General features: G+C 57.0%; 1 protein-coding gene across 2 annotated transcripts in view; it reads right to left on the reverse strand.

Annotated features, from left to right (window-relative positions):
* Positions 1-12,573: 12,573 nt before the first annotated feature.
* PHF2 (PHD finger protein 2) overlaps positions 12,574-21,927 on the reverse strand; it is an 86,687-nt gene continuing 77,333 nt past the window's right edge. For both annotated transcript variants that reach the window (XM_058566075.1, XM_058566074.1), the window contains exons 18-22: positions 18,570-18,844; positions 16,842-16,937; positions 16,231-16,340; positions 15,236-15,659; positions 12,574-14,510 (exon numbers count right to left, since the gene is read on the reverse strand). In XM_058566075.1, the coding sequence (XP_058422058.1) occupies positions 14,422-14,510; positions 15,236-15,659; positions 16,231-16,340; positions 16,842-16,937; positions 18,570-18,844 (994 nt within the window). In that variant the 3' untranslated portion in view covers positions 12,574-14,421. The remainder of the gene's footprint in view (positions 14,511-15,235; positions 15,660-16,230; positions 16,341-16,841; positions 16,938-18,569; positions 18,845-21,927) is intronic.

Raw genomic sequence — 21,927 nt, forward strand, 5'->3', positions numbered from 1 at the left:
TGGAGTTCATTTCTGTAGAAGCTGTGTGGTTTAGGTGGAGGCTCACCGTTCTGTTTGTGGACGTCCAGTCGCCCCAGCACCACTTGTTGACAGGCTCTCCTTCCTCCGTCGACCTGCTCTTGCGCTTTGGTCAAAACCATTGGCCGTACTTGCTGGGTCTCCTCCTGGTTCTCTGTTCTGACCCGTTGATCTCTGGGTTCTCCCCCACCAGCACCACACTGTCTCTCCCCTGTGGCCACAGGGGGGCCTCGATGTCGGGAGAGTGGCTCCTCCCACTGCTTCCTTCTTTCCCAAAGTAGCTTTAGCTACTTATCCTCGTTGACTAGGGCTGCTGTAACAAATGACCACAAACTGGAGGCTTAAACAGCAGGAATTTATTCTCTCACAGTTCTGGAGGCTGGAGTCCAAGATTAAGGTGTTGGCCGGGTTGGTTCCTTCTGAGGCTGTGATGGAGGCTCTGTTCCAGCTCTTTCCCCTTGGCTTGTAGACGGCCATCTTCATCACCCCACGGTGATCTCCCTGTAAATGTGTCTGTCTTCAAGTTTCCCCTTCTTATAAGTCGTATTGGACCAGGGCCCACCCTAATCACCTCATTGTAACTTGATCACCTCTGTAAAGACTTTCTTTCCAAATAAGGTCACTTTCTGAGCAATGGGGGTTAGGATGTCAACATATGAATCTCAGGGATCGCAATTCAACCCATAACACCACCTTAAGGCCTGTGCTTTTCCATATAGATTTTAGAAGAAGCTTGTCCACGTCTACCCAAAAGCTTTTTGGGGTTTTGATAGGACTTGCTTAAACATGTAGATCGATTTGGGGAGAACGGACTTCTTCACCATGCTGAGTCTTCCGATTCGTGAACGTGGTACGGCTCTCCATTCATTTAGGGTTTCTTTGATTTCTTTCATTGACATTTCATAATTGTCAGCATTTCAGATGCTGTACATGTTTTGTTACACTTGTACTTACATGTTTTGTTTTCTTTGAGTGTACATAGTATTGTGTTTTTCATTTCAATTTTCAATTGTTCACCGTTAGTATATAGAGATGCAATCGACTTTTGTATTTTGACCCTTATCTTTCAACCTCACTAAACTCACTTGTTACTTCTAAGAGTTTGTTTGTAGATTCCTTTGGATTTTCTACATAGGCAATTATGTCATCTGCAAATAGGGGCAGTTTAATTTCTTCCTTTACAAACCATGTGCCTTTTCTTTCCTTGCCTTGTTGAGGGGCTAGAACCTCCAGGACCACGTAGAATAATAGTGGTGAGAGTGGATAGCGTTTCGTTGTCCCCAAACTTACAGGCAAAGAACTCAGTCCTTCACCACTAAGTATGACGGGAGCTGCAGACTTTTTGTAGATTTCAGCAAATTGAGGGAGTTTCCCTCCCTATTACTAGTTTGCTGAAGTTTTTTTTTTTTTTTGATCATGAATGGTTGTTGGATTTCATAAAATGCTTTTTCTACATCAATAATATGATCATATTTTTCTTCTTTGACCTGTTGATGTGGATTGTATTGCTTGATTTTAAAATACTGAGCCAGCCTTGCATTCCTGGAATAAATCCCACTATGAGTGCATACTTTTTACATACTGGATATATATATATACTGGATGTACAGTTTTATACTGCTGGATTTGATTTGCTCATATTTTGTTGAGGATTTTTTTCTTCTAAGTTCATAAGAGATATTAGTCTTTAGTTGTCTTTTTTTGTACTTTCTTTGTCTGGTTTTGGTATCAGGGTGATACCGGCCTCATAAAATAAGTTGGGAAGTGTTTGCTCCTCTTGTATTTTCTGAGAGAGATTATGAAGAAATTATGCTAATTCTTATTTAAATGTCTGCTAGAATTTTCCAGTGAAATCACTTTTTCCTGAAGATTTCTTTTTGTCCCATGGATTATTTTAAAATGAGTTGTTTATTCCCAAGTGGTTGGAGATGTTCCTTTTGCCTTTACCTTATTGATTTCTAAGGTAAATCAGTTGTGTTCAGAGAACATTCTGTGTAGGATTCAGTTCTTTTATATTTGTTGAGGTTTGTCTTATGGCCCAGGATATAGCCCATCTTGGTAAATTTCTCATGCTGTTTGAAAAGAACATGTACTCTGCTGTTGTTCAGTGGAGTGTTCTGTGTTCTCTCAGTTGCTGAGAGTGAGGTGTTGAAGTACCAACCATAACTGTGGCTTTTTCTCTTTCTCTTTTCAGCTCTATCAGTTTTTGCTTCATGTACTTGCAAGATCTGTTGTTTAGTGCATAAACATTCAGTATTGCTATATCTTCTTGGTGGATTGATGCTTCTATCATTATGTAATGTCCCTCTTTGTCCCTGGTAATTTTCTTTGCTCTAAATTCTACTTATGTGATATTAACATAGCCACTTATCCTTTTTATAAATTAATGCTTGGAATATATATATTTCCCCTTCAGTCATGAAGGACAGTTTCACTGAATATAGGATGTGAGGTTGACAGTTCTTTTCTTTCAGCACTTGAAAACCCTTGTGCTACTTCCTTCTGAACTCCATGGCTTCAGAGGAGCAATCATCTGTCACTTGAGTTGGTACTTCCTTGTAGGTGATATGCCATTTTTCTCTGACTTTTTTAAGAGACTTTTTCTTTGTCTTTAGTTTTCACAAGTTTAACTCTTGTGTCTTGGTTGGTGTGGATTTTCTCGGGTTTATCTTCTTTGGAATTCACTCAGCTTCTTGAATCTGCAGGCTTATGGGGCTTTTTAAATCTTTTCATACCAAAAAACTTACAAAAAGCAAAATATTTTTATATTGATGAAGTTCAATTTGTCAATTTTTAACTTTATGTTTCATTCTTTTGTGTCTGGTTTAAAAAATCTGTGCATATACAAGTTCATGAAGATTTGCTCCCATGTTTTCTTCTAGAAGATGTATCATTTTAGCTTTTAAGTTAAGGTCTCTGATCTCTTTAGCCTCAATTCTTTGTGTATGAATGAGGTAAAAGTCAAAGTTCTCTCTCTCTTTTTTTTTTTTTTTTTTTCCTGGCAGATATCTAGTTTTTCTAGCATCATTTGTTGAAAAGACTTTCCTATCCATATTGAATTGCCTTGGTACCTTTGTTGAAAATCAATTGACCATATACATGTGGATTAATTTCTGGACATTCCATCCAGTTCCATTTTTCTGCATTTACTACGTTATTTTATTTACTTAGCTTAATAACAGATCTTTATAACTTTATGTCAAGTCTTGAAACCAACCAGTGTAAGTCCAATTCTGTTCTTCTTTTTAAAAATTGTTGGTTTTAGATGTTCTAGGCCCTTTGCATTTTCATGTTAACCACTACCAAAAATCTCACTAAGACTGGAATTGCAGTAAATATATAGACTGGTTTGGGGGAAATTGACATCTTAAAAATGTTGATTCTTCCAATCCATAAACACAGTTTACCTTTCCACTTATTTAAGTCTTTAATTTGTTTCAGGAGCTTTTGTAGTTTTTAGTGTATAGGTCTTGCAAATATTTTTGTTAAATTTATCTTAAGTATTTCATGGTTCTATGCTATTGTGAAGAGTATTGCTTTCTGGTTTCATTTTCCAGTTGTTCATTGCTAGTATATAGAACTACAATTAATTTTTTAATACTGATCTTATATCCTGTGACCTTGATAAACTGGCCTTTGCCAAGCTCTCCAGTCTTCCTACTTTCTCCTCTTCCTCTCCTTTGCCCATTACACGTAAAACTGATTTATGCTCCAGGTCTTTGCTTAGATCAGTTCCAACAGCTCTTTCGTAGATTCCTTAGGAATTTCTATGTACACAATAATGCCATCTGTGAATGTCATCTAATCCATTGGCCTTTTGTTTCTCTTTCTCGCCCTATTGCAATGGCTAAGTACACTATTGAATACAAGTGCCAAGAGTGGTTATCCTTACCTCAATTCTGTTTTTAGGGGAAAGTATCCAGTTTTCTCGCTATAAATAGATGCCTTTATCAGGTTGAAGACATTCCTTTCTATTTCTAGTTTCCTGAAAGTTTTTGTCTTGAATGGGTCCTCAATTTTATTATTTTTTTTTCTTTTTAGTCTATCAAAATGATCATATAATTTTCTTCTCTTAACATGGTGAATTACATTGATTGATTTGGGAAAAGCCAACCTTGCCTTCCTGAGATAAATCCCAGTTAAATATGATGATCCTTCTTTTTATATTGCTGGGTTTGACTGCTAATATTTTATGGAGAATCTTATGTTTGTATTCATAAGGGATATAGGTTTATAGTTTGCCTTGTAATTTCTTTGTAACATCTCTAGTTTTGATATCGGGGTAATGCTGGCCTTATAAAATGAGATAATAAGTGTTGCCTCATCCTGTATTTTCTGAAAGAGTTTATATATTATATCTTTATAAAATGTTTGCTAGAATTCACCAGTGAAGTCATTTGGACCTGGATTTTTTTGCGTGGGAAAACTTTTAAATTATGAATTCAGTTCCTTTTAATACATAGAAGGCTAATCAGATTTTCTATTTCTTCTTGCACCAGTTTTTGTTATTTGTGTCTTTCAAGGCATTTGTCTGTGTTATCTCAGTTGTCAAACTTATTTGCATAAAGGTGATCATGATATTCTTTTGTTATCCTTTTAATGTCTGCAGGGTCCACAGTAATGACCACTCTCATTTGTGATATTGGGAATTTGTATCTTTCTCCTCCATTTTTTTCCTGGTCTGTCTAGCTAGAGATTTACCAGTGTTATTGATCTTTTCAAAGAATCAATTTTTGGGTTCATTGGTTTTCATTATTGTTTTTCTATTTCACTGATTTTTTTAATGTAGCTATTTAAATTTAAACTTTAAATAATTAAAAGTAAATAAAATTAAGAATTCAGACCTCAGTAATACTGGCCACATTTCGAGTGCTCAACTGCACTATATAAACATTTCCATCATTGCAAATGGGTCCACTGGATGGCCCTGTTCTGGGGGTGGGAGGTCTGTTTCTCAACTGGTTCCATCTCTCTTAGCTAGGCATTTTCTCTAAGCTTCTCGGGGATCGTGGAGGGCCAGGTGGCTTTCAAATCCATGCTGTCCTCTTGCTGTCCCTGGCCTTGGCCCCAGCTCAGGCCTTATGGCCACCTCCCTTCTTCCTGGTCCCTCTGCCTCCTCGCAGCCCTGACTGTCTGTTCCTCATCTCTCTTCCAAAGGGAGCTTCCAACACAGCCATCTGTCCTGCACCACCCTGTTCACAATGCTCCCATTACCTGGGCCCCCACAGGACTTTCCAGCGGGGCATGGTCTGTCTCCCCCACAGGCCCGAGCCATGGTTGCTGGGAGCAGCCCCCACTTCTAGATGGGCCACCGAGAACATTCATGTCACTTGGGTCACTTGGCCTCAGTCTCCCACTGGACTTCCAGGGGGTGGGAGGCAGGGACAAGTGCCACCAGCTCCAGAGCTGTGTAGCCCCTTCTCTTAGGCCTGGTTTATAGCCTAAGCCCAAGAGCCAAGGCCAGGCGAACCTCCTCTCCAGGCCCTCCAGAGCCAGCCCAGGAAGGCGGGCTCCAGCTCTGAGTCCAGCCAAGTTCAGGGGTGAGATAGAGCACCCTGGAGGGCATGAGCACCCCACCAGGGGCGCATGGGGTTGATGGCCTATGATTCTTGTCTGGAACAGGCTCCAAGGCTGTGGCTGGGGATCTGGAGTCTTGCTCTCTGCCACTGGGCTTCTGGGAGCCTGGGGCCTGCCTGCACCGGTCAGCCCAGCCCACCACGGTGGGAGTGACCAGCCTCCCTCCCAGTTGGCCCAGCCATGCCCCTGACCCCCTGCCTGCTCCTCAGCCTTCGGGCCATGAATCACCAGCGGCCTCACAAGAGGAAGCAGCGATAACCCCAGACCCCAGAAGGGCTGCACTGGACGCTCCTCTGTCCTAATCCACCCCTGCAGGGCAGGGCTCAACACATCTGCCCCCCACCCCCAGCAGAGCCAAGGGAGTCCAGCCCCCGCCCCACACATGCCACGCCTGCCTCAGCCTGGAGCCCCCTTCCTCACACACCTCTCCCCCCACCAGGGACCCCCCTTCTCAAAGTCCCCATTTGTTCTCCCACTTTCCTGTTCCCTCCCTCCTCCGGGGTCCCTGGTCCTTCAGTCCACCTCTCTCCCACCACCCACCAGCCACTGGTGCCCTTGCCTGCCCTGAGCCAGCAACTCTCGGCGGCCCCAGCACCCAGGTCGAGGACAAAAACTGTCCTTGGGGGTGAAATGGGCTGGGATGGGGTCCGTTTGACCACCCAGAGGATGCCCTGTCAGGGCCGTGGGAGGCGAGGCCGAGAGAATGGAGGGCCTGGAATGTGGGGTCCCAGAGCCAGCTAGTGGGGAGCCATGGAAGGTGGCTGAGCAGAGTGGCCGCAGGAGATGGTGTTTCCAGCTGAATTTGGAGACCATGAGAAGGGGACCAGGGACACAGACAGGGCGGTGTCAGAGTCCTAGGGCGGCCTGAGGCAGGGTGGCAGAATGGTGAGATCTGCTGGAGCCAGAACTGAGCCAGTCTAGGGCTGTGGGGAGAAGGGTCCTCGCGGCCCAGGGCACCGGGAAGTGAGGAGCAGCTGAGTGGGCACCGCTGGGGGGCCCTGGGGGAGGGTCCAGAGCTCTGGTGTCCTGGGACACCATGTGGTAGGGCGGGGGAGCTGAGCCAGGAGAATGTCCACACCTGGGAGAGGAGGAGGGAGAGTCTGAGCGGGGAGGGCCCCTCCTCCCTGAGTGGAGACGGAGACGGAGCCGAGCCCATCCACCCACCTTCAGAACCGCGTCACAGATGGCAGGGCGTCAGGCCGAGAGGGTCGTGGAGGATATGATAGATTGGATCCATACCCTAAAGCCATGGCATTGAGTCTAGAGCAGAAAGAACAGGTACAAAAAGGAAAACATTCCCTGGAAGGTGTCCTATTCACATCTGCCACGAGCCCCCAGACCCCTCCTTCTCAGGGACCCCCGACCCCGCATGGCTCCTGGGGACCCTGGGAGGAGCAGAGCGCCAATGCTGGTAAACTCTACCAGAGCTGATACACAGCACCAGGAGGAACCTGCCAGCCATGTCTGTGTGACGGGGCCACAGACTCCAGGATGTAGGTGGCGGAGAAGCTCAGGGCCCCAGGACACCCCAGGGGGTCTCTCAGGGGGTTAAACTCAAGAAGGAAGTAGCACTGAGTGCTGGCCCAGATGTAAAGGTGAAATAAGTGACTGTTAGCAAATATCCGATCCCAGCACACATCGTGGGGCCGGTCCCTGAGCCCAGCACGTTCACCCCCGTGGTCCTGCCCAAGGTAAGAGGACTGTCCCGTGTCACAGCTCACAGGGTGGCGCCCCGTCAGCTGGGGTGCTAAGCAGCGAGACCCCTGATGGCACAACTGGCAAAGTCATGCAGTTTTCCTAAACTCTAAAAGAAATGAACCCAAAAAGTAAGGAAGAGAGGAAACAGAAATACTGAGTTACGGCAGACCAAAGTTTACTCTACAAAACGTGAGAAGAATTGTTGCCCATTTATGTGAGATTCCCCTTGACAAGCAGAGAAGGCATTAGTGGTGTACACACATACACGTGAGGTATCACTGATGCTGGACAACATTCTAGAATATTTTAGAATAGCATTCCAGAATCGTCCCTCTTCAGGATAAAAAGACACATGTTGTAACAAGGTTGAGGTAGCCTTACACACTCAGCCACAATGAGTGGAAGAAGAAGCCACAGTGCCGGCCGTGCCAGGCTCGTGTGGGTGTGGAGATCCGCTGGTCCTGGGGGGCTGCGCCCTCTAGGCACCTGCCCCCCGCAGGCTCCTGGGCGAGGAAGCTGGGCCCGCAGAGCCAGGACCTCCTCCCTACTCCTTCCGGGGAGCCGGCACATCCGCTGTTTGGTAAATGCAGTCTGCGGGGGGCCAGAGGGATTGCCATCTTGAAATAACACTGGCTGGAGCAGCCGGGGCCGGCGGGCCAGCAGGCGGACAATTAATTACGAGGATCCCGCTTTGAGCCGGGCGAGGGCCCAGCCAGGCCAGTGTTTACATGCGCGCCCGTCTGTTTGGGGCCTGCAAATCCGTGTCAGATGTTAATGGAACAGCATCATTTTTCTGCCGCGGTGGCATCCCCATGGTGTTTGGACGAGGCGGCCGGCCGGACTGAGCCTGGGAAAGGCGGGTGGGTGGCTAAGAAGGGAGGCCATCTGTCAGGCCGCCGACAGCCCGGCCGTGCTCCCCTCCCACGGTCACCTCTCCACAGCCCAGCCACCCCACCCCATGCCCCTCTGTCCACCGGGCTCTGGCGACGCAAACCGTGAGTCGTGAAAAGTATGGATCCACTCCAAAATATGAGGAGGATACTGCAACCTGGACGTGAGTGAGGGTCTAACGGAGCATCCACACGACCAGACGCCCACCAAGGGCCCGCCGCCTGGGTTCCCACCTGCCCAGGGAGCAGCCTCCACCCCACACCTCACACCCCGCCTCGTCAGGTGTGGTGCCTCCATCAGACGGTCCCAGGCCGGGCCTGGCCACCTGAGACCCACTGTGTCCTGCTGCAACTGGCCTCCAGTGTGGGCAGTCCTCTGCAGGCCGTGGGGGTGAAGATGTAGGGCAGGCCAGGTGGGGACATGCCGCCGCTTCAGCTCCAGCTGGGACCCCCACTCTGTCCCTCTCCTCCACGTCAGGAAGGCAGAGGGAAGAAGAGGCCCAGAGAGGGGAAGCGACCTGCCCAAGATCACACAGCTAATGGGCCCTCTGGGCAGGTGGGCAGAGGAGTGGGGCATGCCGCAGCGGAGGGCCAGATGGGAAGGGCAGGCCTGCGGGACGAGTGGGCCCTGCAGCACCTGTGTGGGGTCAGAGCCACCACATTCTCTGCAGACGAGGAAGCTGGGAGCTGAGGTCCCACAGCCAGGCTCGGCGGGGGCCAGACACGGGCTCCTTGGGCCAGTGATACAGCCGCTCTTGTCAGGCCAAGGCCTGGAGGGGATGAGACCTTGCTGGGACCCTGGCCCTGCAGAGCTCCCCACTCACACTGCCCCCCACCCTCACTGCCCCCCACTGTTCCTCACGAAGCTTGCTCCTACCCCAGGGTCTTTGCACAGGCTGTTCCCTTGGCTCCAACACTCTTCCCCTTGGCTCTCAGGGATCTGCTCAAAGGTCACCTCCTCAGAGAGGCCTCCCAGCCGCACGACCAAGCCCCCTGTCCTCCCGTAGGCCAAGGAGTCGGGGTGGTGGTAAGTGATGAGCCATGGGAAAGCTCCCAGCACCTGCCCAGCACACAGTGGGAACTCAGGAAATGTGGCCACACGGGCAGCACAGTCTCTATACAAAACCCATGAATTCAGCGCTGGCGTCTGATGTCCCTGATGCAAATCCCACCACCGTTATCACTGGGAGTTGTCGCTAAGTGGACTTGCCTTCGCGGCTGGGCACACAGCCCGGATTTTCTCAGCAGCAGCAGCCTTTTTTAAACCCTGATGGGAGCCCTCCCGCCTCTCCCTCCAGACCCAGTGCTGTGGACGACAAGGGCAGAGAGCCCTGCGGCCGTGTGTCCTGCCCAAGACCTGCCTCAGTCCCCATCTGCCGAGGGGGCTCTTTGCTCAGGGCTGCGCACAGAGGCGGGGGCGCAGGGCCCCCGGGGGGAGTAGTGGAGGGTGGGCTCAGTGCCTCTGTGCAGCTGGGGAAAGAGGCAGACCCCGTGATGGGGGCGGAGAGCCCGTCGAGGGGATGTCACAGCGCCTTTGGAAAAGATCCGAGGGCCACAGCACGGCCGGCCTGCTGCCCTGCGCTCAGCCCCTCGCTCCAGCCGTCCTCAGAGATGGCCCATCACCTGGTCCCCACCTCAGGGCCTTTGCACGAAGGCTCCTCCTCCTGGGGCCTTGGGGAGCGGCCCGCCGTCTGCGGGGGTGTCTCTCGCAAGCCCAGGGGCCCTGCCTGGACTGGAACCCCGGCCCCCAGCTGCGAGAGTCCGCGCCTCGGTTTCCCGTCGGTGAGCGAGGCCGGGACCTTCCCCAGAGGGCAGCCGCGAGGGTGGACGCGGGAACGCGTCCTGGCACCCGGCCTTGCCCAGGTCGGGACGCGGCCGCTCTGACTGTCATCGCCCTCTCCCAGCACCCGGCGCGGGGTAACTCTGTCTCTCTTGCCGGCGGCTGTCCCCTCGGCCACGCGCCCCGCGGCCGCCGGACGCCAGGCGCTGGATGAACCGCCGCCGGGACCGCCCGTTCCCGGCCCGCCCCTGCCCCCTGGTGGGCGCTCTCGGTATTGCCCCGGGGGCCCCTTCCCGCGGGTCCAGGGCTCTGGGCACCAGGCGGACCTGCTGCCAGCGGTGCTGAGCGCCCCACCGGCACGGAGATGATGGGAACGTGGGCCCGAGGGGCACAGAGCAAGGGAGGGGCCCCGGGGGAGGGGAGGGGGGGCCCTGGGGGAAGGGAGAGCCCTGGGGTGCGGAGTTGGGGGGAGCCGCTTATCCCGAGGGCCGGCTAACCCGCGGGCTCCCCAGGGCCTGCGGGCCAGCTGCGTGGATGCTCTCCAACGCCCTGAGCCGGCTCCAGACCCACCCGTACATCTGACCACCCTGAGGTCTGGCCACCTGCCCCAGGGCCCTTTCCTCTTCCAGGGCAGCTTGAGGGAACCTCCCAGACCCCGTTCTACCCAGGGGGTGAGGGGACCCACGGTGTGTCCCCCCACACCAGGGGCAGGCGACAGTGTGGGTCCCAGAGCTGGCAAGCCTGGGATCCCCGAGGGGTGCGGGGGAGCGGGCCCCCACTCCAGCCTGGCGTCCCCCTCTACCAGACGGGCTTCTGCTTGGCCCCAGTGACGGTTCCAGAAGGTTCTCACTACAGAGCCCAGCACACAGTAGGTGCTCGGGGAACAGCTGTGGACTCCACCCGAGATTTGGAAGTGAGTGAAGGGGTGGTTTGTTATTCACGCCGCATCAGTGCACAGGCTGCCGCACGCGTCTCGGTCGGACTGCGTGAGCACAGGCCACAGGAACAACAGCCCCTCCTCTCGGAGGCTTAACACTCCCTCTGTATGGTTTGTTCTTGCAAAGTCTGTAGCTGCTCAGGAGGCTCTCCAGGGCAGCTGTCCCCAAAGTGGCAGCTCCAGGACCCCAGCTGCTAGCGTCCGGCCGCTCCTGGGGCCACCTCAGGAGTGGACGGGCGCGCTCCACTCACAACGCCACCTGCCACCGGGGGGCTAAGAAATCATCGTGAGCGGGGGACAGCCCCAGAGCACTCGAGTCTAGTCCGCCGGGGGCTTCAGTCTGGGCCTCAGTTTACGCACCTGTCAGGTGAGGAGCTGGGTCCATGAGCCGTGCAAGGAGCTCTCCCTGCCCTTCTCCTCCCAGTTCACTGTCACCGGCTGTCGGCCCTGCAATGAGAGGGGGAGAAGACCCTGGGACGGCCACAGCCAGGGCCAAGCTTGGGGTGACACAGGCCCCTCGCCACCCCTGCCACGGGCACACCCAGAGATGCACGTCCCAGGTTTGCCCACAGACACACTCGGACACCTCGCACACAGGCTGCCAGGACTAGTGAGGACACCAGGAAAGTGTGGGTGCAACTCAGGATGGGGCCAGCGGCCGGGGAACTCTGGGCTCCCTCTGCAAGCCCCTCCCAGGCCCAGGGCCCCAGCTCCTGGACGGCCCTCTGAAGGTCCAGTCTCCACAGCCATGCTGAGCCCCAAGAAGCACTCGGCAGCTCAGCCTCAAGGCTCCGGGGCAGAGCCGGCCAGCCTGGGGGTGGCCAGGGTCCAGAGCCGACCTGGAGGGCTGCGCAGAGCAGCCCAGGGCCAGGCAGGGTCCCCCAGTGGCTGTGAGGTGAGGGTGTGAGGACCCGAAGGAGCCACAGAACCTGGCTGGATCTGGGTAGGGACAGGACGGCTGCCAGGCAGGGTGAGTGCCGACCCAGGGGTGTGCAGAGGCCACCACCTTTTGCGGGGGCCAGTGGTGCAGACTCAGGCTGTGGCGGTGCCTGGGGAGAATGCCACATCCCAGGCCCAGTGATGTGAGGTGCCTGGCACTGGGGCGGCCCCATGTGGGCCTAGGCTCTCCTCTGCGGTGCCCCTCCAGCCGGCTGGTCTTTCTGTGGTCACCCTAATCCTCGATCCTCACCACGCCCCACGCCCCACGCTGTGCATCTGTTGGGGGGGGGGGCTCTGCTTTTGTTCGTTTGTGTGAATAACGTGAGACTGAGACTGAAATCCTGCGCACGTTCCTGAGTGCTGCTCAGAGGTGCCAGCCCTGTGCTCAGTGGACTCAGGTAAACTGCACACCTGTGAGCCCTAAAAAGGTTCTAGAGGCTCCTGAGGATGCTTGGGGCTGGTATTGCCAGGGTCTCAAAGGCCGCCCACCCTGAGGGTCTCTTCTGCCCGCCTCTGCAGGCTGGCTCGGGCACTGCAGCTCTGGGGTGCAGGGCAGCGCATGGGCCCCGCAGGCAATCTGAGGGCTTTCTGAGAGGAAGGCTGGTGGCATGGCCTAGGCCTGGCCTGACTGCCGCCCACTGGCCCACAGCGCCTCCCTCCCGCGGCCGAGGACCCCACCGCCCTCACCGCCCGGGTTGACAACGGCGAGCGAGGCAGAAATGACGCAGACGTGGTTCTGTACAAAACCTGAAATAGTTTACTCTTTTAAAACTTCGGTCTAAGATGCCTTAGACCTCATGGACTCGATACAAGAGTAATATGAATTGGGAAATAAAACACTTTAATAGCCACAATAATCTTTGTTAGAAATGTACATGTTGCCAAAATAATAATAATAAAATTAAAAAAATAAAAGAGAGAGCGAGCGAGAGAACAGCCTGGTGGTCGGGTTAGACTGTATAAATGTTCAACAAGGACGGGAAAGGAGGCCTTCAAAACACCGGTCGGAAGGCCGGGGCCCCAGGAGCCTCGCGCTCCCAGCCCCGGGGCCGCATCGCCCCAACAGGACGAGCGGGGGCCGGGCCTGTGCGAAGCTGCCTCTCCTCATGGACAGAACAGCCAGGAATGGGCATATAAACAAGGCTCATAAGAAACGTACAAATATAAAAAGCTACAAACATTAATAAATTACAGCATCACAAAACACAGAACACTCCACAAGGTGCCAGTGAGATAGCCGTCCCCACCCCGCATCAACAAGAGGGAAGAAAGAGCTGGTGTTCTAGTGGAAGGCTCCTCTCCAGACGGGTCTGAAACAGATCTCGTGTGTACTGTTTGCTTCTGTAAAGACAGATATAAGGCTGCACAAACATCACTTGTTTTTCAGGCAATACCTTAGTCCTAAAAGAAATAATTGTAATACAACCATAACAATTGAAAGGAAGAAGGCAAAGGAAAAGCATCGGAAACCCAACTGTTCATCATACTCGGCAAAAAACTCGTAGAAATGTTAATGAAGGACTCTATAGAAAGAAATTCCTAAAGATACTTTCACTCTTATAAAAAAGAAGTTATTTAAAAAGCTATTTACACGCTACATTCTATGAAAAATATGCTTCAGGAAATACATCTAAAATTAAAATACAGGATTGCCTGAGAAACAAATCCAGCCCCTCCATGTCGATGGGCGGACACACGGTCCAGGAGCCACCCGTGCGCTCAACACCGAATGCCAACAGGTGACGAGACGAAGTGCCCGCCCCGCGTCCTCGGGCCGCCCGGCCAGGCCCGGGGCAGGATGCCTCGGCTGAGAAGTGCTTCTCGGAGTGTAGCTGGTCGAGCTGGACGGGCCCATCCACGTGGCTTAGCCTGGGCCCCCCGGGCCCCACGTTGTGGCTGGGCCTGAGCCCTTCCCCAGGGACCCTGCAACGGCTCCCCTGCCCGCTAACACACTGACCCTGCTGCCGGCCTCAGTCGTGCCAAGAAATGCCCTGGACATTCAGGGTGCAACATCCACCATCTGGCCTGCCACTCGCCGACCAGAGAGCACAGAGGCCCCTCACCTGGCTGGGCCGAATGCTCTCTGGACTTGTCTGAGAATCACTCGAGAAGAGAAGGGAGGCATGTGAACACCCCACTTTCTCCTCTTCCTCTCTAGTCTTCTTTGCCTTCTTTTAAGCCTCTGGAGGCTGCCAGCCTGTGGCTAGCTCAGACTCTGAGCCTGGTGAGTGCTGGCTCACTCCTTCCTCGAAGGACTCGTGCTCCCAGCAGAGCTGCAGAGGCCCTGCAATCACTCCCATGCTCCAGGGTGCCTGGAGGCTGTCCTGAAACTGGAATGGTCCTCAAACTGGCAGGGCCACATTGTGGGAACTGGTCACTCTAAGCAACTTGAAAAAGGACATTCGTCCATATCAGTGAGCTCCGCCAGCTGAAGCAACAGATGCTTGTGTGGGGGGCGTGGTAGCCGGGAGGAGGCCAGGCCCTCCCTGGGGTGAGGCAGCGCAGCCACCCTCCTGGGGGCTGATGTTCTAGTGGGGCTCCGGAGTCCTGAGCGGAGCAGAAGGAGCTTGGCTTTCCAAACTTTAAAGGAGCAGTTTCCCATTCCGATGAATTTTCAAAATTTTCCCGAGCCTCTGCTTTGCGGTGGCCATGCCCTTTTTTGTACGTTTTCCTGGGGGCGGAGGAGGAGACATAAAAAAGGCAGATGAGCGAGAGGACAAGAGGAGGAGTGTGCAGGGCAGGGGGCGGTCTCTATCCCCTCTTGTAAAAGGGGTCTGCGATGCCTGAGCCCCGGGTCTCCACACCCAGCCAAAACCACCAATCGTGGATAAAGCGTCTGGCTCAGAGGCTGCATGGACGAGGGGGCCACAGTGGAGGGGCTGGGCTGTGGCGAGTGTGTGGGGACAGGCAGGGGACAGGACTGCTGTGAAGCGAGGCTCCCGCCCCGCCTCCTTCCAGCAGGGCACCTGCAGCCTCGCCCTGTGTCCACGGCCAGCTGGGCCTGGCAGCCAGGGGGCAGGCAGATTGGGGGCCTGGGGGTGACAGTGGGGATGCCACGGGACCCAGCCAGCTGTCCCACCCCCAGTTCACACAGAGGAGCCTGGGTCACCCTGGGCCCCTCCCAGTGAACTCTCGGCAAACCGCTGACCACACTCAGACTCCAGGCCGGGCCCCAAAGCCGAGGCCCTGAGGGTCTGAGGGGCCAGACCTCACTTGGAGGTGACCAGATGCCCCTGGGGGGGAACCCTCATCTTCAACCTGGAGAGGGACCATTTCTTTCACACACTGATGCAGGGCTGGGCCGCAGACGCTCAGGGTTTGGTGAGACAAAGGAGACCTGTGGTCATCTAGCGGACAGTCTGAGTCTAGGCCACTCAGGGCCGGTGGGCATGGTACCTTTGGCAGCAGTGTTGTTGGGGGACGACGCAGAAGGCCGCCTCTGTGTGAGGAAGACCCCAGGGGCCATGGGCTGGGAGGCGCGGCCAGCCTGGGCCCCGGTGAAGGCACCGGCCGCAGTGTACTCGTGGTCGGCCAGGCTGCTGCTGTGCGACTCGGGCAGGGGTTCGGGGGAGCTGCCTTCCTGCGAGGCCTGGCTGCTGGCTGTGCTGGTGGAGGCCGGGGTGGTGGAGGCCGGGGTGGTGGAGGCCGAGGTGGTGCTGGCCGAGGTGGTGGAGGCCGAGGTGGTGGAGGCCGAGGTGGTGCTGGCCGAGGTGGTGCTGGCCGAGGTGGTGGAGGCCGAGGTGGTGGAGGCGGAGGGGGAGGTGGTGGTGGGAGCCAGCTTCCTTTTGGTGCTTTTTTTCTTCCTACTTTTCTGCTCCTCCTTTGAACAAAACATGTGGGCACGTTACCCAGCACGGCTGGCTGGGCCTCAGAGGCAGGGGGCAGCCCTCATGGCCTCGGCCCCCTGGGCACGAGGCCTCTCCGGTGCAGCTGAGCTCCCCGGCACTGCAGGAGCAGAAAGGGCCTGGGCCGTGGGGCCATACCTGAGCCCCATCTGCAGCCACTATGAGCCCCTAGAGCAGCGCTGGGGCCTGTGGAGGGAGCCCCACACCCCCGTGACACGGGGACCACGGATGTGGCACCGGCACTCAGCCGCAGCGGTCAGGCCGGGCTCAATCTGAGCTTACCCAGTGCCGGGTGTGCAGGGCGGCCCCCACCACCACCCCAACCCCGGGTCACCCCACTCTGAGCTGCCGTGGGACTTCTGTCCCCAGTTCTGGGCTTCTTCACCCCCCACTCACAGGGACTTGGGGGCCTGGAGGACCCATGGTCAACAACACTCAATTGTCCCCAAGCCTGTGACAGCGCCCAGCCCGGGTGGTCCATGCACGGGGCTGGGACAGAGCAGAAGCATATGGGAGCCTGAGCCCGAGCAGGGGCCCCCTCCTCACCTGTTGGGACAGCTTGGCTGCGGCGGCTGCCAGCCCAGTCTCGATGGAGGCCACTCTGGTCCCCTCACGCACAGGCCTGTCCTGCCTGGGGACCGATGGGCCGACCCTCGCTGTGGGAGAGAAGGCCAGCTGCCTCGAGTGCTGCCCACCACCTGTGCCCCTCCCGGGCTCCCCGGCTCCACTGCAGTCTGTCCCCAAGTCCCACGGACACATCACAACTCGGGGAGGGTCAGCGCAATGACTGATGGTGGGGGGTCCCCACAGCAGCAAGACAGGAGAGGGTGGGCAGGGGTCACATGGAAGGCAGACAAGGCCCCCACCCCACCGGCCACCACGAGGGGCCAGGTGCGAAGGTGGCCCTCCTGGGGCTGCTCATGAGGAGAAACTAGGCCAAGGGCCAGCCCCCGGGGGGCACTGCACCACCCCGTCATCTCCTCTCAGGAGCCAGGATGCCCGCAGGGGAGCCGCACAGGTGCCTGGGCTGAGGTCACGGGAGGGAACCCCAGTCAGGCTTCCGCTGGCCAGCGGCACCCCATCTGAACCCCGCACTAAGCCAGGGGCCGCACTGCCCACGTCGTGGTGGAAGGAGCCCCTCCCAGCCCCAGTGCTACCTGTTGGGCTGTAGGGAGCATCGTCCGAGCCTTTCCTCTTCTTGGACCGGGACTTGAAGACCGGGCTGTCCTCGTCCGACTCCAAGGAGGGGTAAACTGCGGGATGAGGGGGGAAAAACTGAGCCACCGGCACGGCCACAGGAGGCTGAATACTGCAGGCCACTGGCTGACTGGTGACCAGTGTCCCCGGGCCATCCTCAGGCTGCTACATTCACGGGCACGGGGGGCCCCAGAATCGTCCAGCCCAGGCCCCCTTGAGGTGCAGAGAGGGGCAGGGACTGGCCAGACGAGAGGCCCTGTCCAGCCCCTGGGGCCCTGGCCCAGCCACGCCTGCCCCAGCCTGGCCTGGTATCCGGAGGAGGAAGCCTCACACAGCAGCCCCAGGGACAAGCCAGGTGCCCCACTATAGGCTGCGACCTTCAACCTCCAGGGCAGGTGGCGCCTGAACACCCAGGACCCGTCCCGCACCCTGAGGGAGCCCAGGAAACGGAGTTCACTGTCCATCTGTCTGTCAGACCAACAAGCCCCACAGCAAAGCCCGATGTGTCCGCTGGCGGGGTAAGAACCAGCCCACTGCGCAGCCCTCGGACTCTCAGGACAGTGCGGAGGCAGGCCCTGCAGCCTGGCCCTGGATGTCCCCGGGCAACAGGCCCAGGCGGGGAGACAGCCCCTAGCTTCTGAGCCCCCCATGAGGCCGACGGCAGCTCCTCCAGAGCTCCCAGAGCCCGGGGTGCAGGGCCGGCAGGGGCTGTGGTGGGAGGCGGGGGCCGCTCCCCCAGGAGCAGGCCACAGCCATGGCCCAGCCCCCCACTCACTGCCCACCTCAGACACGGGCCACAGAGCCACTCTGGGCTTTGGTTTCTTCGTCTACACAGAGACTGACAAGTGGATGCGATCTCAACGCATCTGCGAGTGTGAAACGGTGCAGCCGCAGGGAGGACGGCTGGACAGGTCCCCAGGAGGTGAAATAGGCAGCGACCTTCGACCCAGCAACGCCCCTCCCAGGTATACACCAGGGCACATGGACACGGGCCACACAAACCCCTGCACACCACGTTCACAGCAGGCTGGTCACACTTGACAAAAGGCGGAAGCCCCAACGCATCCACGGATGGATGCTGGACGAACAGATGTGGTGTGGACCACAGTGGGACAGTATTCAGCCATAAAAAGGAAGGACGTGCAGACGTGCTCCAACGGGTGAACCTGCAGGGTTCAAAGGACGCAGCCTCCTGCGATTCCAGTCGCGAGACACGTCCGGGAGAGGAAAATCTCGAGGCAGCGGGAACCGGGAAAATCTCGTGGCTGCCGGGGGCCGGGGAGCGGGGACTGCTGGTGGCTGTGGGCAGGGCTTCCTTTTGGGTAATGGTAGGGGTGCACACCCTCGGAACACACTAAACACCACTGAGCCGCACACTTCTTTTTCTCCTGAGGAAGACTGGACCTGAGCTAACGTCTGTGCCCATCTTCCTCTATTTGGTATGTGGGTTGCCACCACAGCATGGCTGCCGACGAGCGGTGGAGGTCTGCATCCCCCAGGATCCAAACCCGTGAACCCATGAACCCATGAACCCAGGCTGTCAAAGTGGAGCTCGCAGAACTTAACGACTACGCCACCAGCCCCCGAGTGCTGCACACTTCTAAAGGGTGACTTTCAGGGTCTGTGAGTCTTGTCTCATAAAAAGGGCCCAGAGGAGCCTGCTCTGCCGCAGAGCCCCGTGTGCTCACCGTAGTCCGAGTCCTTGAAGCAGGCGTCTAGGTGGTCCTGTTCCTCTTCGTAGTCATCCAGGTCTGCGCTGTTCCTGGCCGCCCTCTTCAGCAGCCGCTTGCCCGCGCTCTTGCCGCCGGCCCCGTTCTTCCGGGCGCCATGGGCCGCAAGAGAGCTGCCCTTGGCCTGGCCGGCGCCCCAGGTGGTCTGCAGGCAGGAGTCGGAGGCCTGCAGGTTGGCCATGGACAGCATTCCTTGAATGGCTTCCTGCGTGCTGGGGGAGGCTGGGGGCTGGCTGGAGGCACAGAGAGACAGGCACTCAGCCCGAAGCCCACAGCTCACGACACAGTCTGCAGCCCACGGCTCACGGCCCGCACAGCCTTCCGCCCAGCGGCCAGCAGAGGGGGCAGGGTGGAGCATGGTGGTGGCTGATGACTTCCCCATGGAAATGGCCAGCCACCCCCATCCCCTACCCTCTGCCCCCCCAGCACTCCACAGGGAGGGCTGGAGGCCTTGGGACAGAGAGGGGACACTGGGCGGGGGGAAGTGGAGGGAGGGGAGGAAGAGGGGCAGAGGAAGGGGGATGGCAGATGGAGGGGACTCCTCAGCCCACCCCGTGCTGCTCTCCTGCCATGAACCCCTGCCCTCAGCCCTAGCCCCAGGTGCCCCTTCCCCTACACTTTCAAGGGCACCCTCCCATCCAGCATCCTAACATAGCGCAGCACAGCCCTCTCCCTCCCATGGCACGTGCTCTCCCCAGGGACCCGTATCTTCTCTCCATGGCTGCACCTGCACCTGAACCTGTACCTGCACCTGCGCCACACTTGCACTTGCACTCACAACTGCACCTGTACCCACACCTGCATCTGGACCAAAACCCACACCCACAGCTACATCTACACCGACACCTGCACCTAGACCAGCATCTACACCCACATCTACATCTACACCCACACCTGCACCTGCACCCACATTTACATCTGCACCCCCACCAGCAACCACACCCAGACCCGCACCCACACCTGCACCCGTATCTACATCTACACCCTCACCCACACCGGCACCTGGGTCTGCACCCAACCTGCACCCACACCTGCAACTGCACCTGGACCTGCACCTGCACCCACAGCTACATCTATGCCCACACCCGCACCTGCACCCACACCTGCACCCACATCCACATCTACACCCACACCTTCACCCACACCCACACCTGCACCTGCATCTGCACCTACACCCGCACCCGCACCTCCATCTGGACCTGCACCCACATCTACACCTATACCCGCACCCACACCTGCACCTGGACCTGCACCCGCATCTACATCTATACCCGCACCCACACGTGCACCTGCACAAGGACCTGCACCCCTACCCCCATCTACCTCTACACCTGAACCCACACCTGCACCTGGACCTGCGCCCATACCTGCACCTGCCCCTGGACCTGCACCTACACCTGCACCCGCATCTACATCTACACTTGCATCCACGTCTGCACCTGCACCTACACCTACACTTGCATCCACGTCTGCACCTGCACCCACACCTGCATCTACATCTACACCTACATCTGCTCTGCACCTGCACCTCACCTGGAGGCCACAGCCACACTCAGCTCAACCAAGTGCAGTCCCTCTTAGCCCCTCAATGCCCAGGCTGAAACAAAGTGGCTTTCTTGAGCCTGAGGTCACCTTTCCATCCCGACTCCACACCTCGCCTCCCTCCAGCTCTGGGCAGTCCTGCCCCCCTGTGCTTTCCTGGCCGTGTCCTCATCCCCTGCCCCACACCTGTGCCCCTCCTGGCTCCTCCTGGCGACACCGGCTCCCCTCCCTCTGCGAGGACCTGCTCTGGCTTCCAAAACACCCAGTGTGGCCTGCGCCACTGCCCGACACCGTGCTCTCTGTGCCGCGGCCTGGGCTCCAGGAGGGCGGACGGTGGCATCTCCCCACACAGAGCAGAGTCCAGACGCTGCCAGGCAGGAGGTCCTCCGGGCTGAGTCCTGGGCTACTCCAGCAGCCTCAGTGCCCTCCTTGTCCCTGCAGACCCTCCTACGGGGTCCTCGAGGGGATCTGCTCTGCTCCCTGTCCCCCCAAGACTGGGCCTGCTTTCCTGCCCCCAACCTGCCCCTGCCCAGCCCATACATCCTGCAGCCAGGACTCCTCAGCCTGTCTGTGCACCACAATCACAAAGCAGCTTTAAAAATCCCAAGCCCTAGGCCCCGCCTGGAGATTCTGGACTGGCCTGGCCTCCAGATGCCCCCATGCAGCCAGAACGGAGGGCCCCACCCCATCACCCCCACCTCTCCTCCCAAGGCAGGTGATGCCCAGACCCCCAGCTCCCAGTGGGCCTGCCCAGCCAGGGTCTCCCTTCAGGGGCCATTTTGGGCCCTCACCCTTGCCCATCACCCCAGGGGCCACCCAGGACAGGACGGCCCACTCGGGACAGGACGACCCACCTGGGCCTGCGGGGAGCTGGCCACACCTCGCTGTATCGAGTGCTCCAGGGCTGACCCTCCCTCCACTCCCTGGGCCCCTGGGGGCAGGGCCAGGAGCTGGGTGTGGGGCAGGGGGAGCTGCAGCCCCGCTTAGCCCACCTCCCCCATCACAGACCCAGGAGGCCTGGGAGGAGGCAGCAGCGGTCTGGCCCTGTGTGTCTGACATGCAGGCCCCTCTAGCCCACCCCATGTGCCCCCAGGGGACGGACCCCCTGCTGTGACACGAGGCAGCACCTAGAAGTGCCCACCAGGAGTTCTGCATCTCTTCTCTCACAGTGCATCCTCCCCACCCCCACAAAGTGTCTGAAGCACGTTTAGTAAGACCACTAACACGAGCAGGCGTCCCGAGTTCCTGCTCAGAACTGAGCTTCCCAGGACGGAGGCTGGAGCGGGGGCGGGGTGACGGAGCTGGCTCCGGGGAGCACAGACACAGAGGCTGGTCCCCAGCCACCCCGAGGGCCCACCGAGGCAAGCTTGGACCAAAGCCATCCTGTGCGGGGCACCGCTGGGCTCCAGGCCAGGGGATCTGCCCCAAGCCGGTGCTTGGGGCTGGGTGGTAGGGGAGGTGACGGGCAGATACCTCTCCGGGCAGCCCTCCATGAGGACCACTTCCCCGGGCTGCCCCAGACACACCAGCCGCAGTGTTTTGAGGTTTCGCTGCAACCGAACAACAGGATTGCAGTTCCAAAGCCAGCAACAGTGGGAAATCAAGTACGTCAGACGCCCTGGAGAGTCGGGCCCCCTTGCCGGCCCCTCCGCCCACCAGCACCCAGCCTGCCTTGTCCAAGCCATGAGGGCAAAGGGGGGCCCAGACCCAGCCAGGAGCGCACGGGATTTGGCAGTCACAGTATCGTTACTGTCCCGTTGTCACCGATGCTCTC

Source organism: Diceros bicornis, chromosome 22, assembly GCF_020826845.1.
Source record: "Diceros bicornis minor isolate mBicDic1 chromosome 22, mDicBic1.mat.cur, whole genome shotgun sequence".
NCBI classification, from domain to species: domain Eukaryota; kingdom Metazoa; phylum Chordata; class Mammalia; order Perissodactyla; family Rhinocerotidae; genus Diceros; species Diceros bicornis.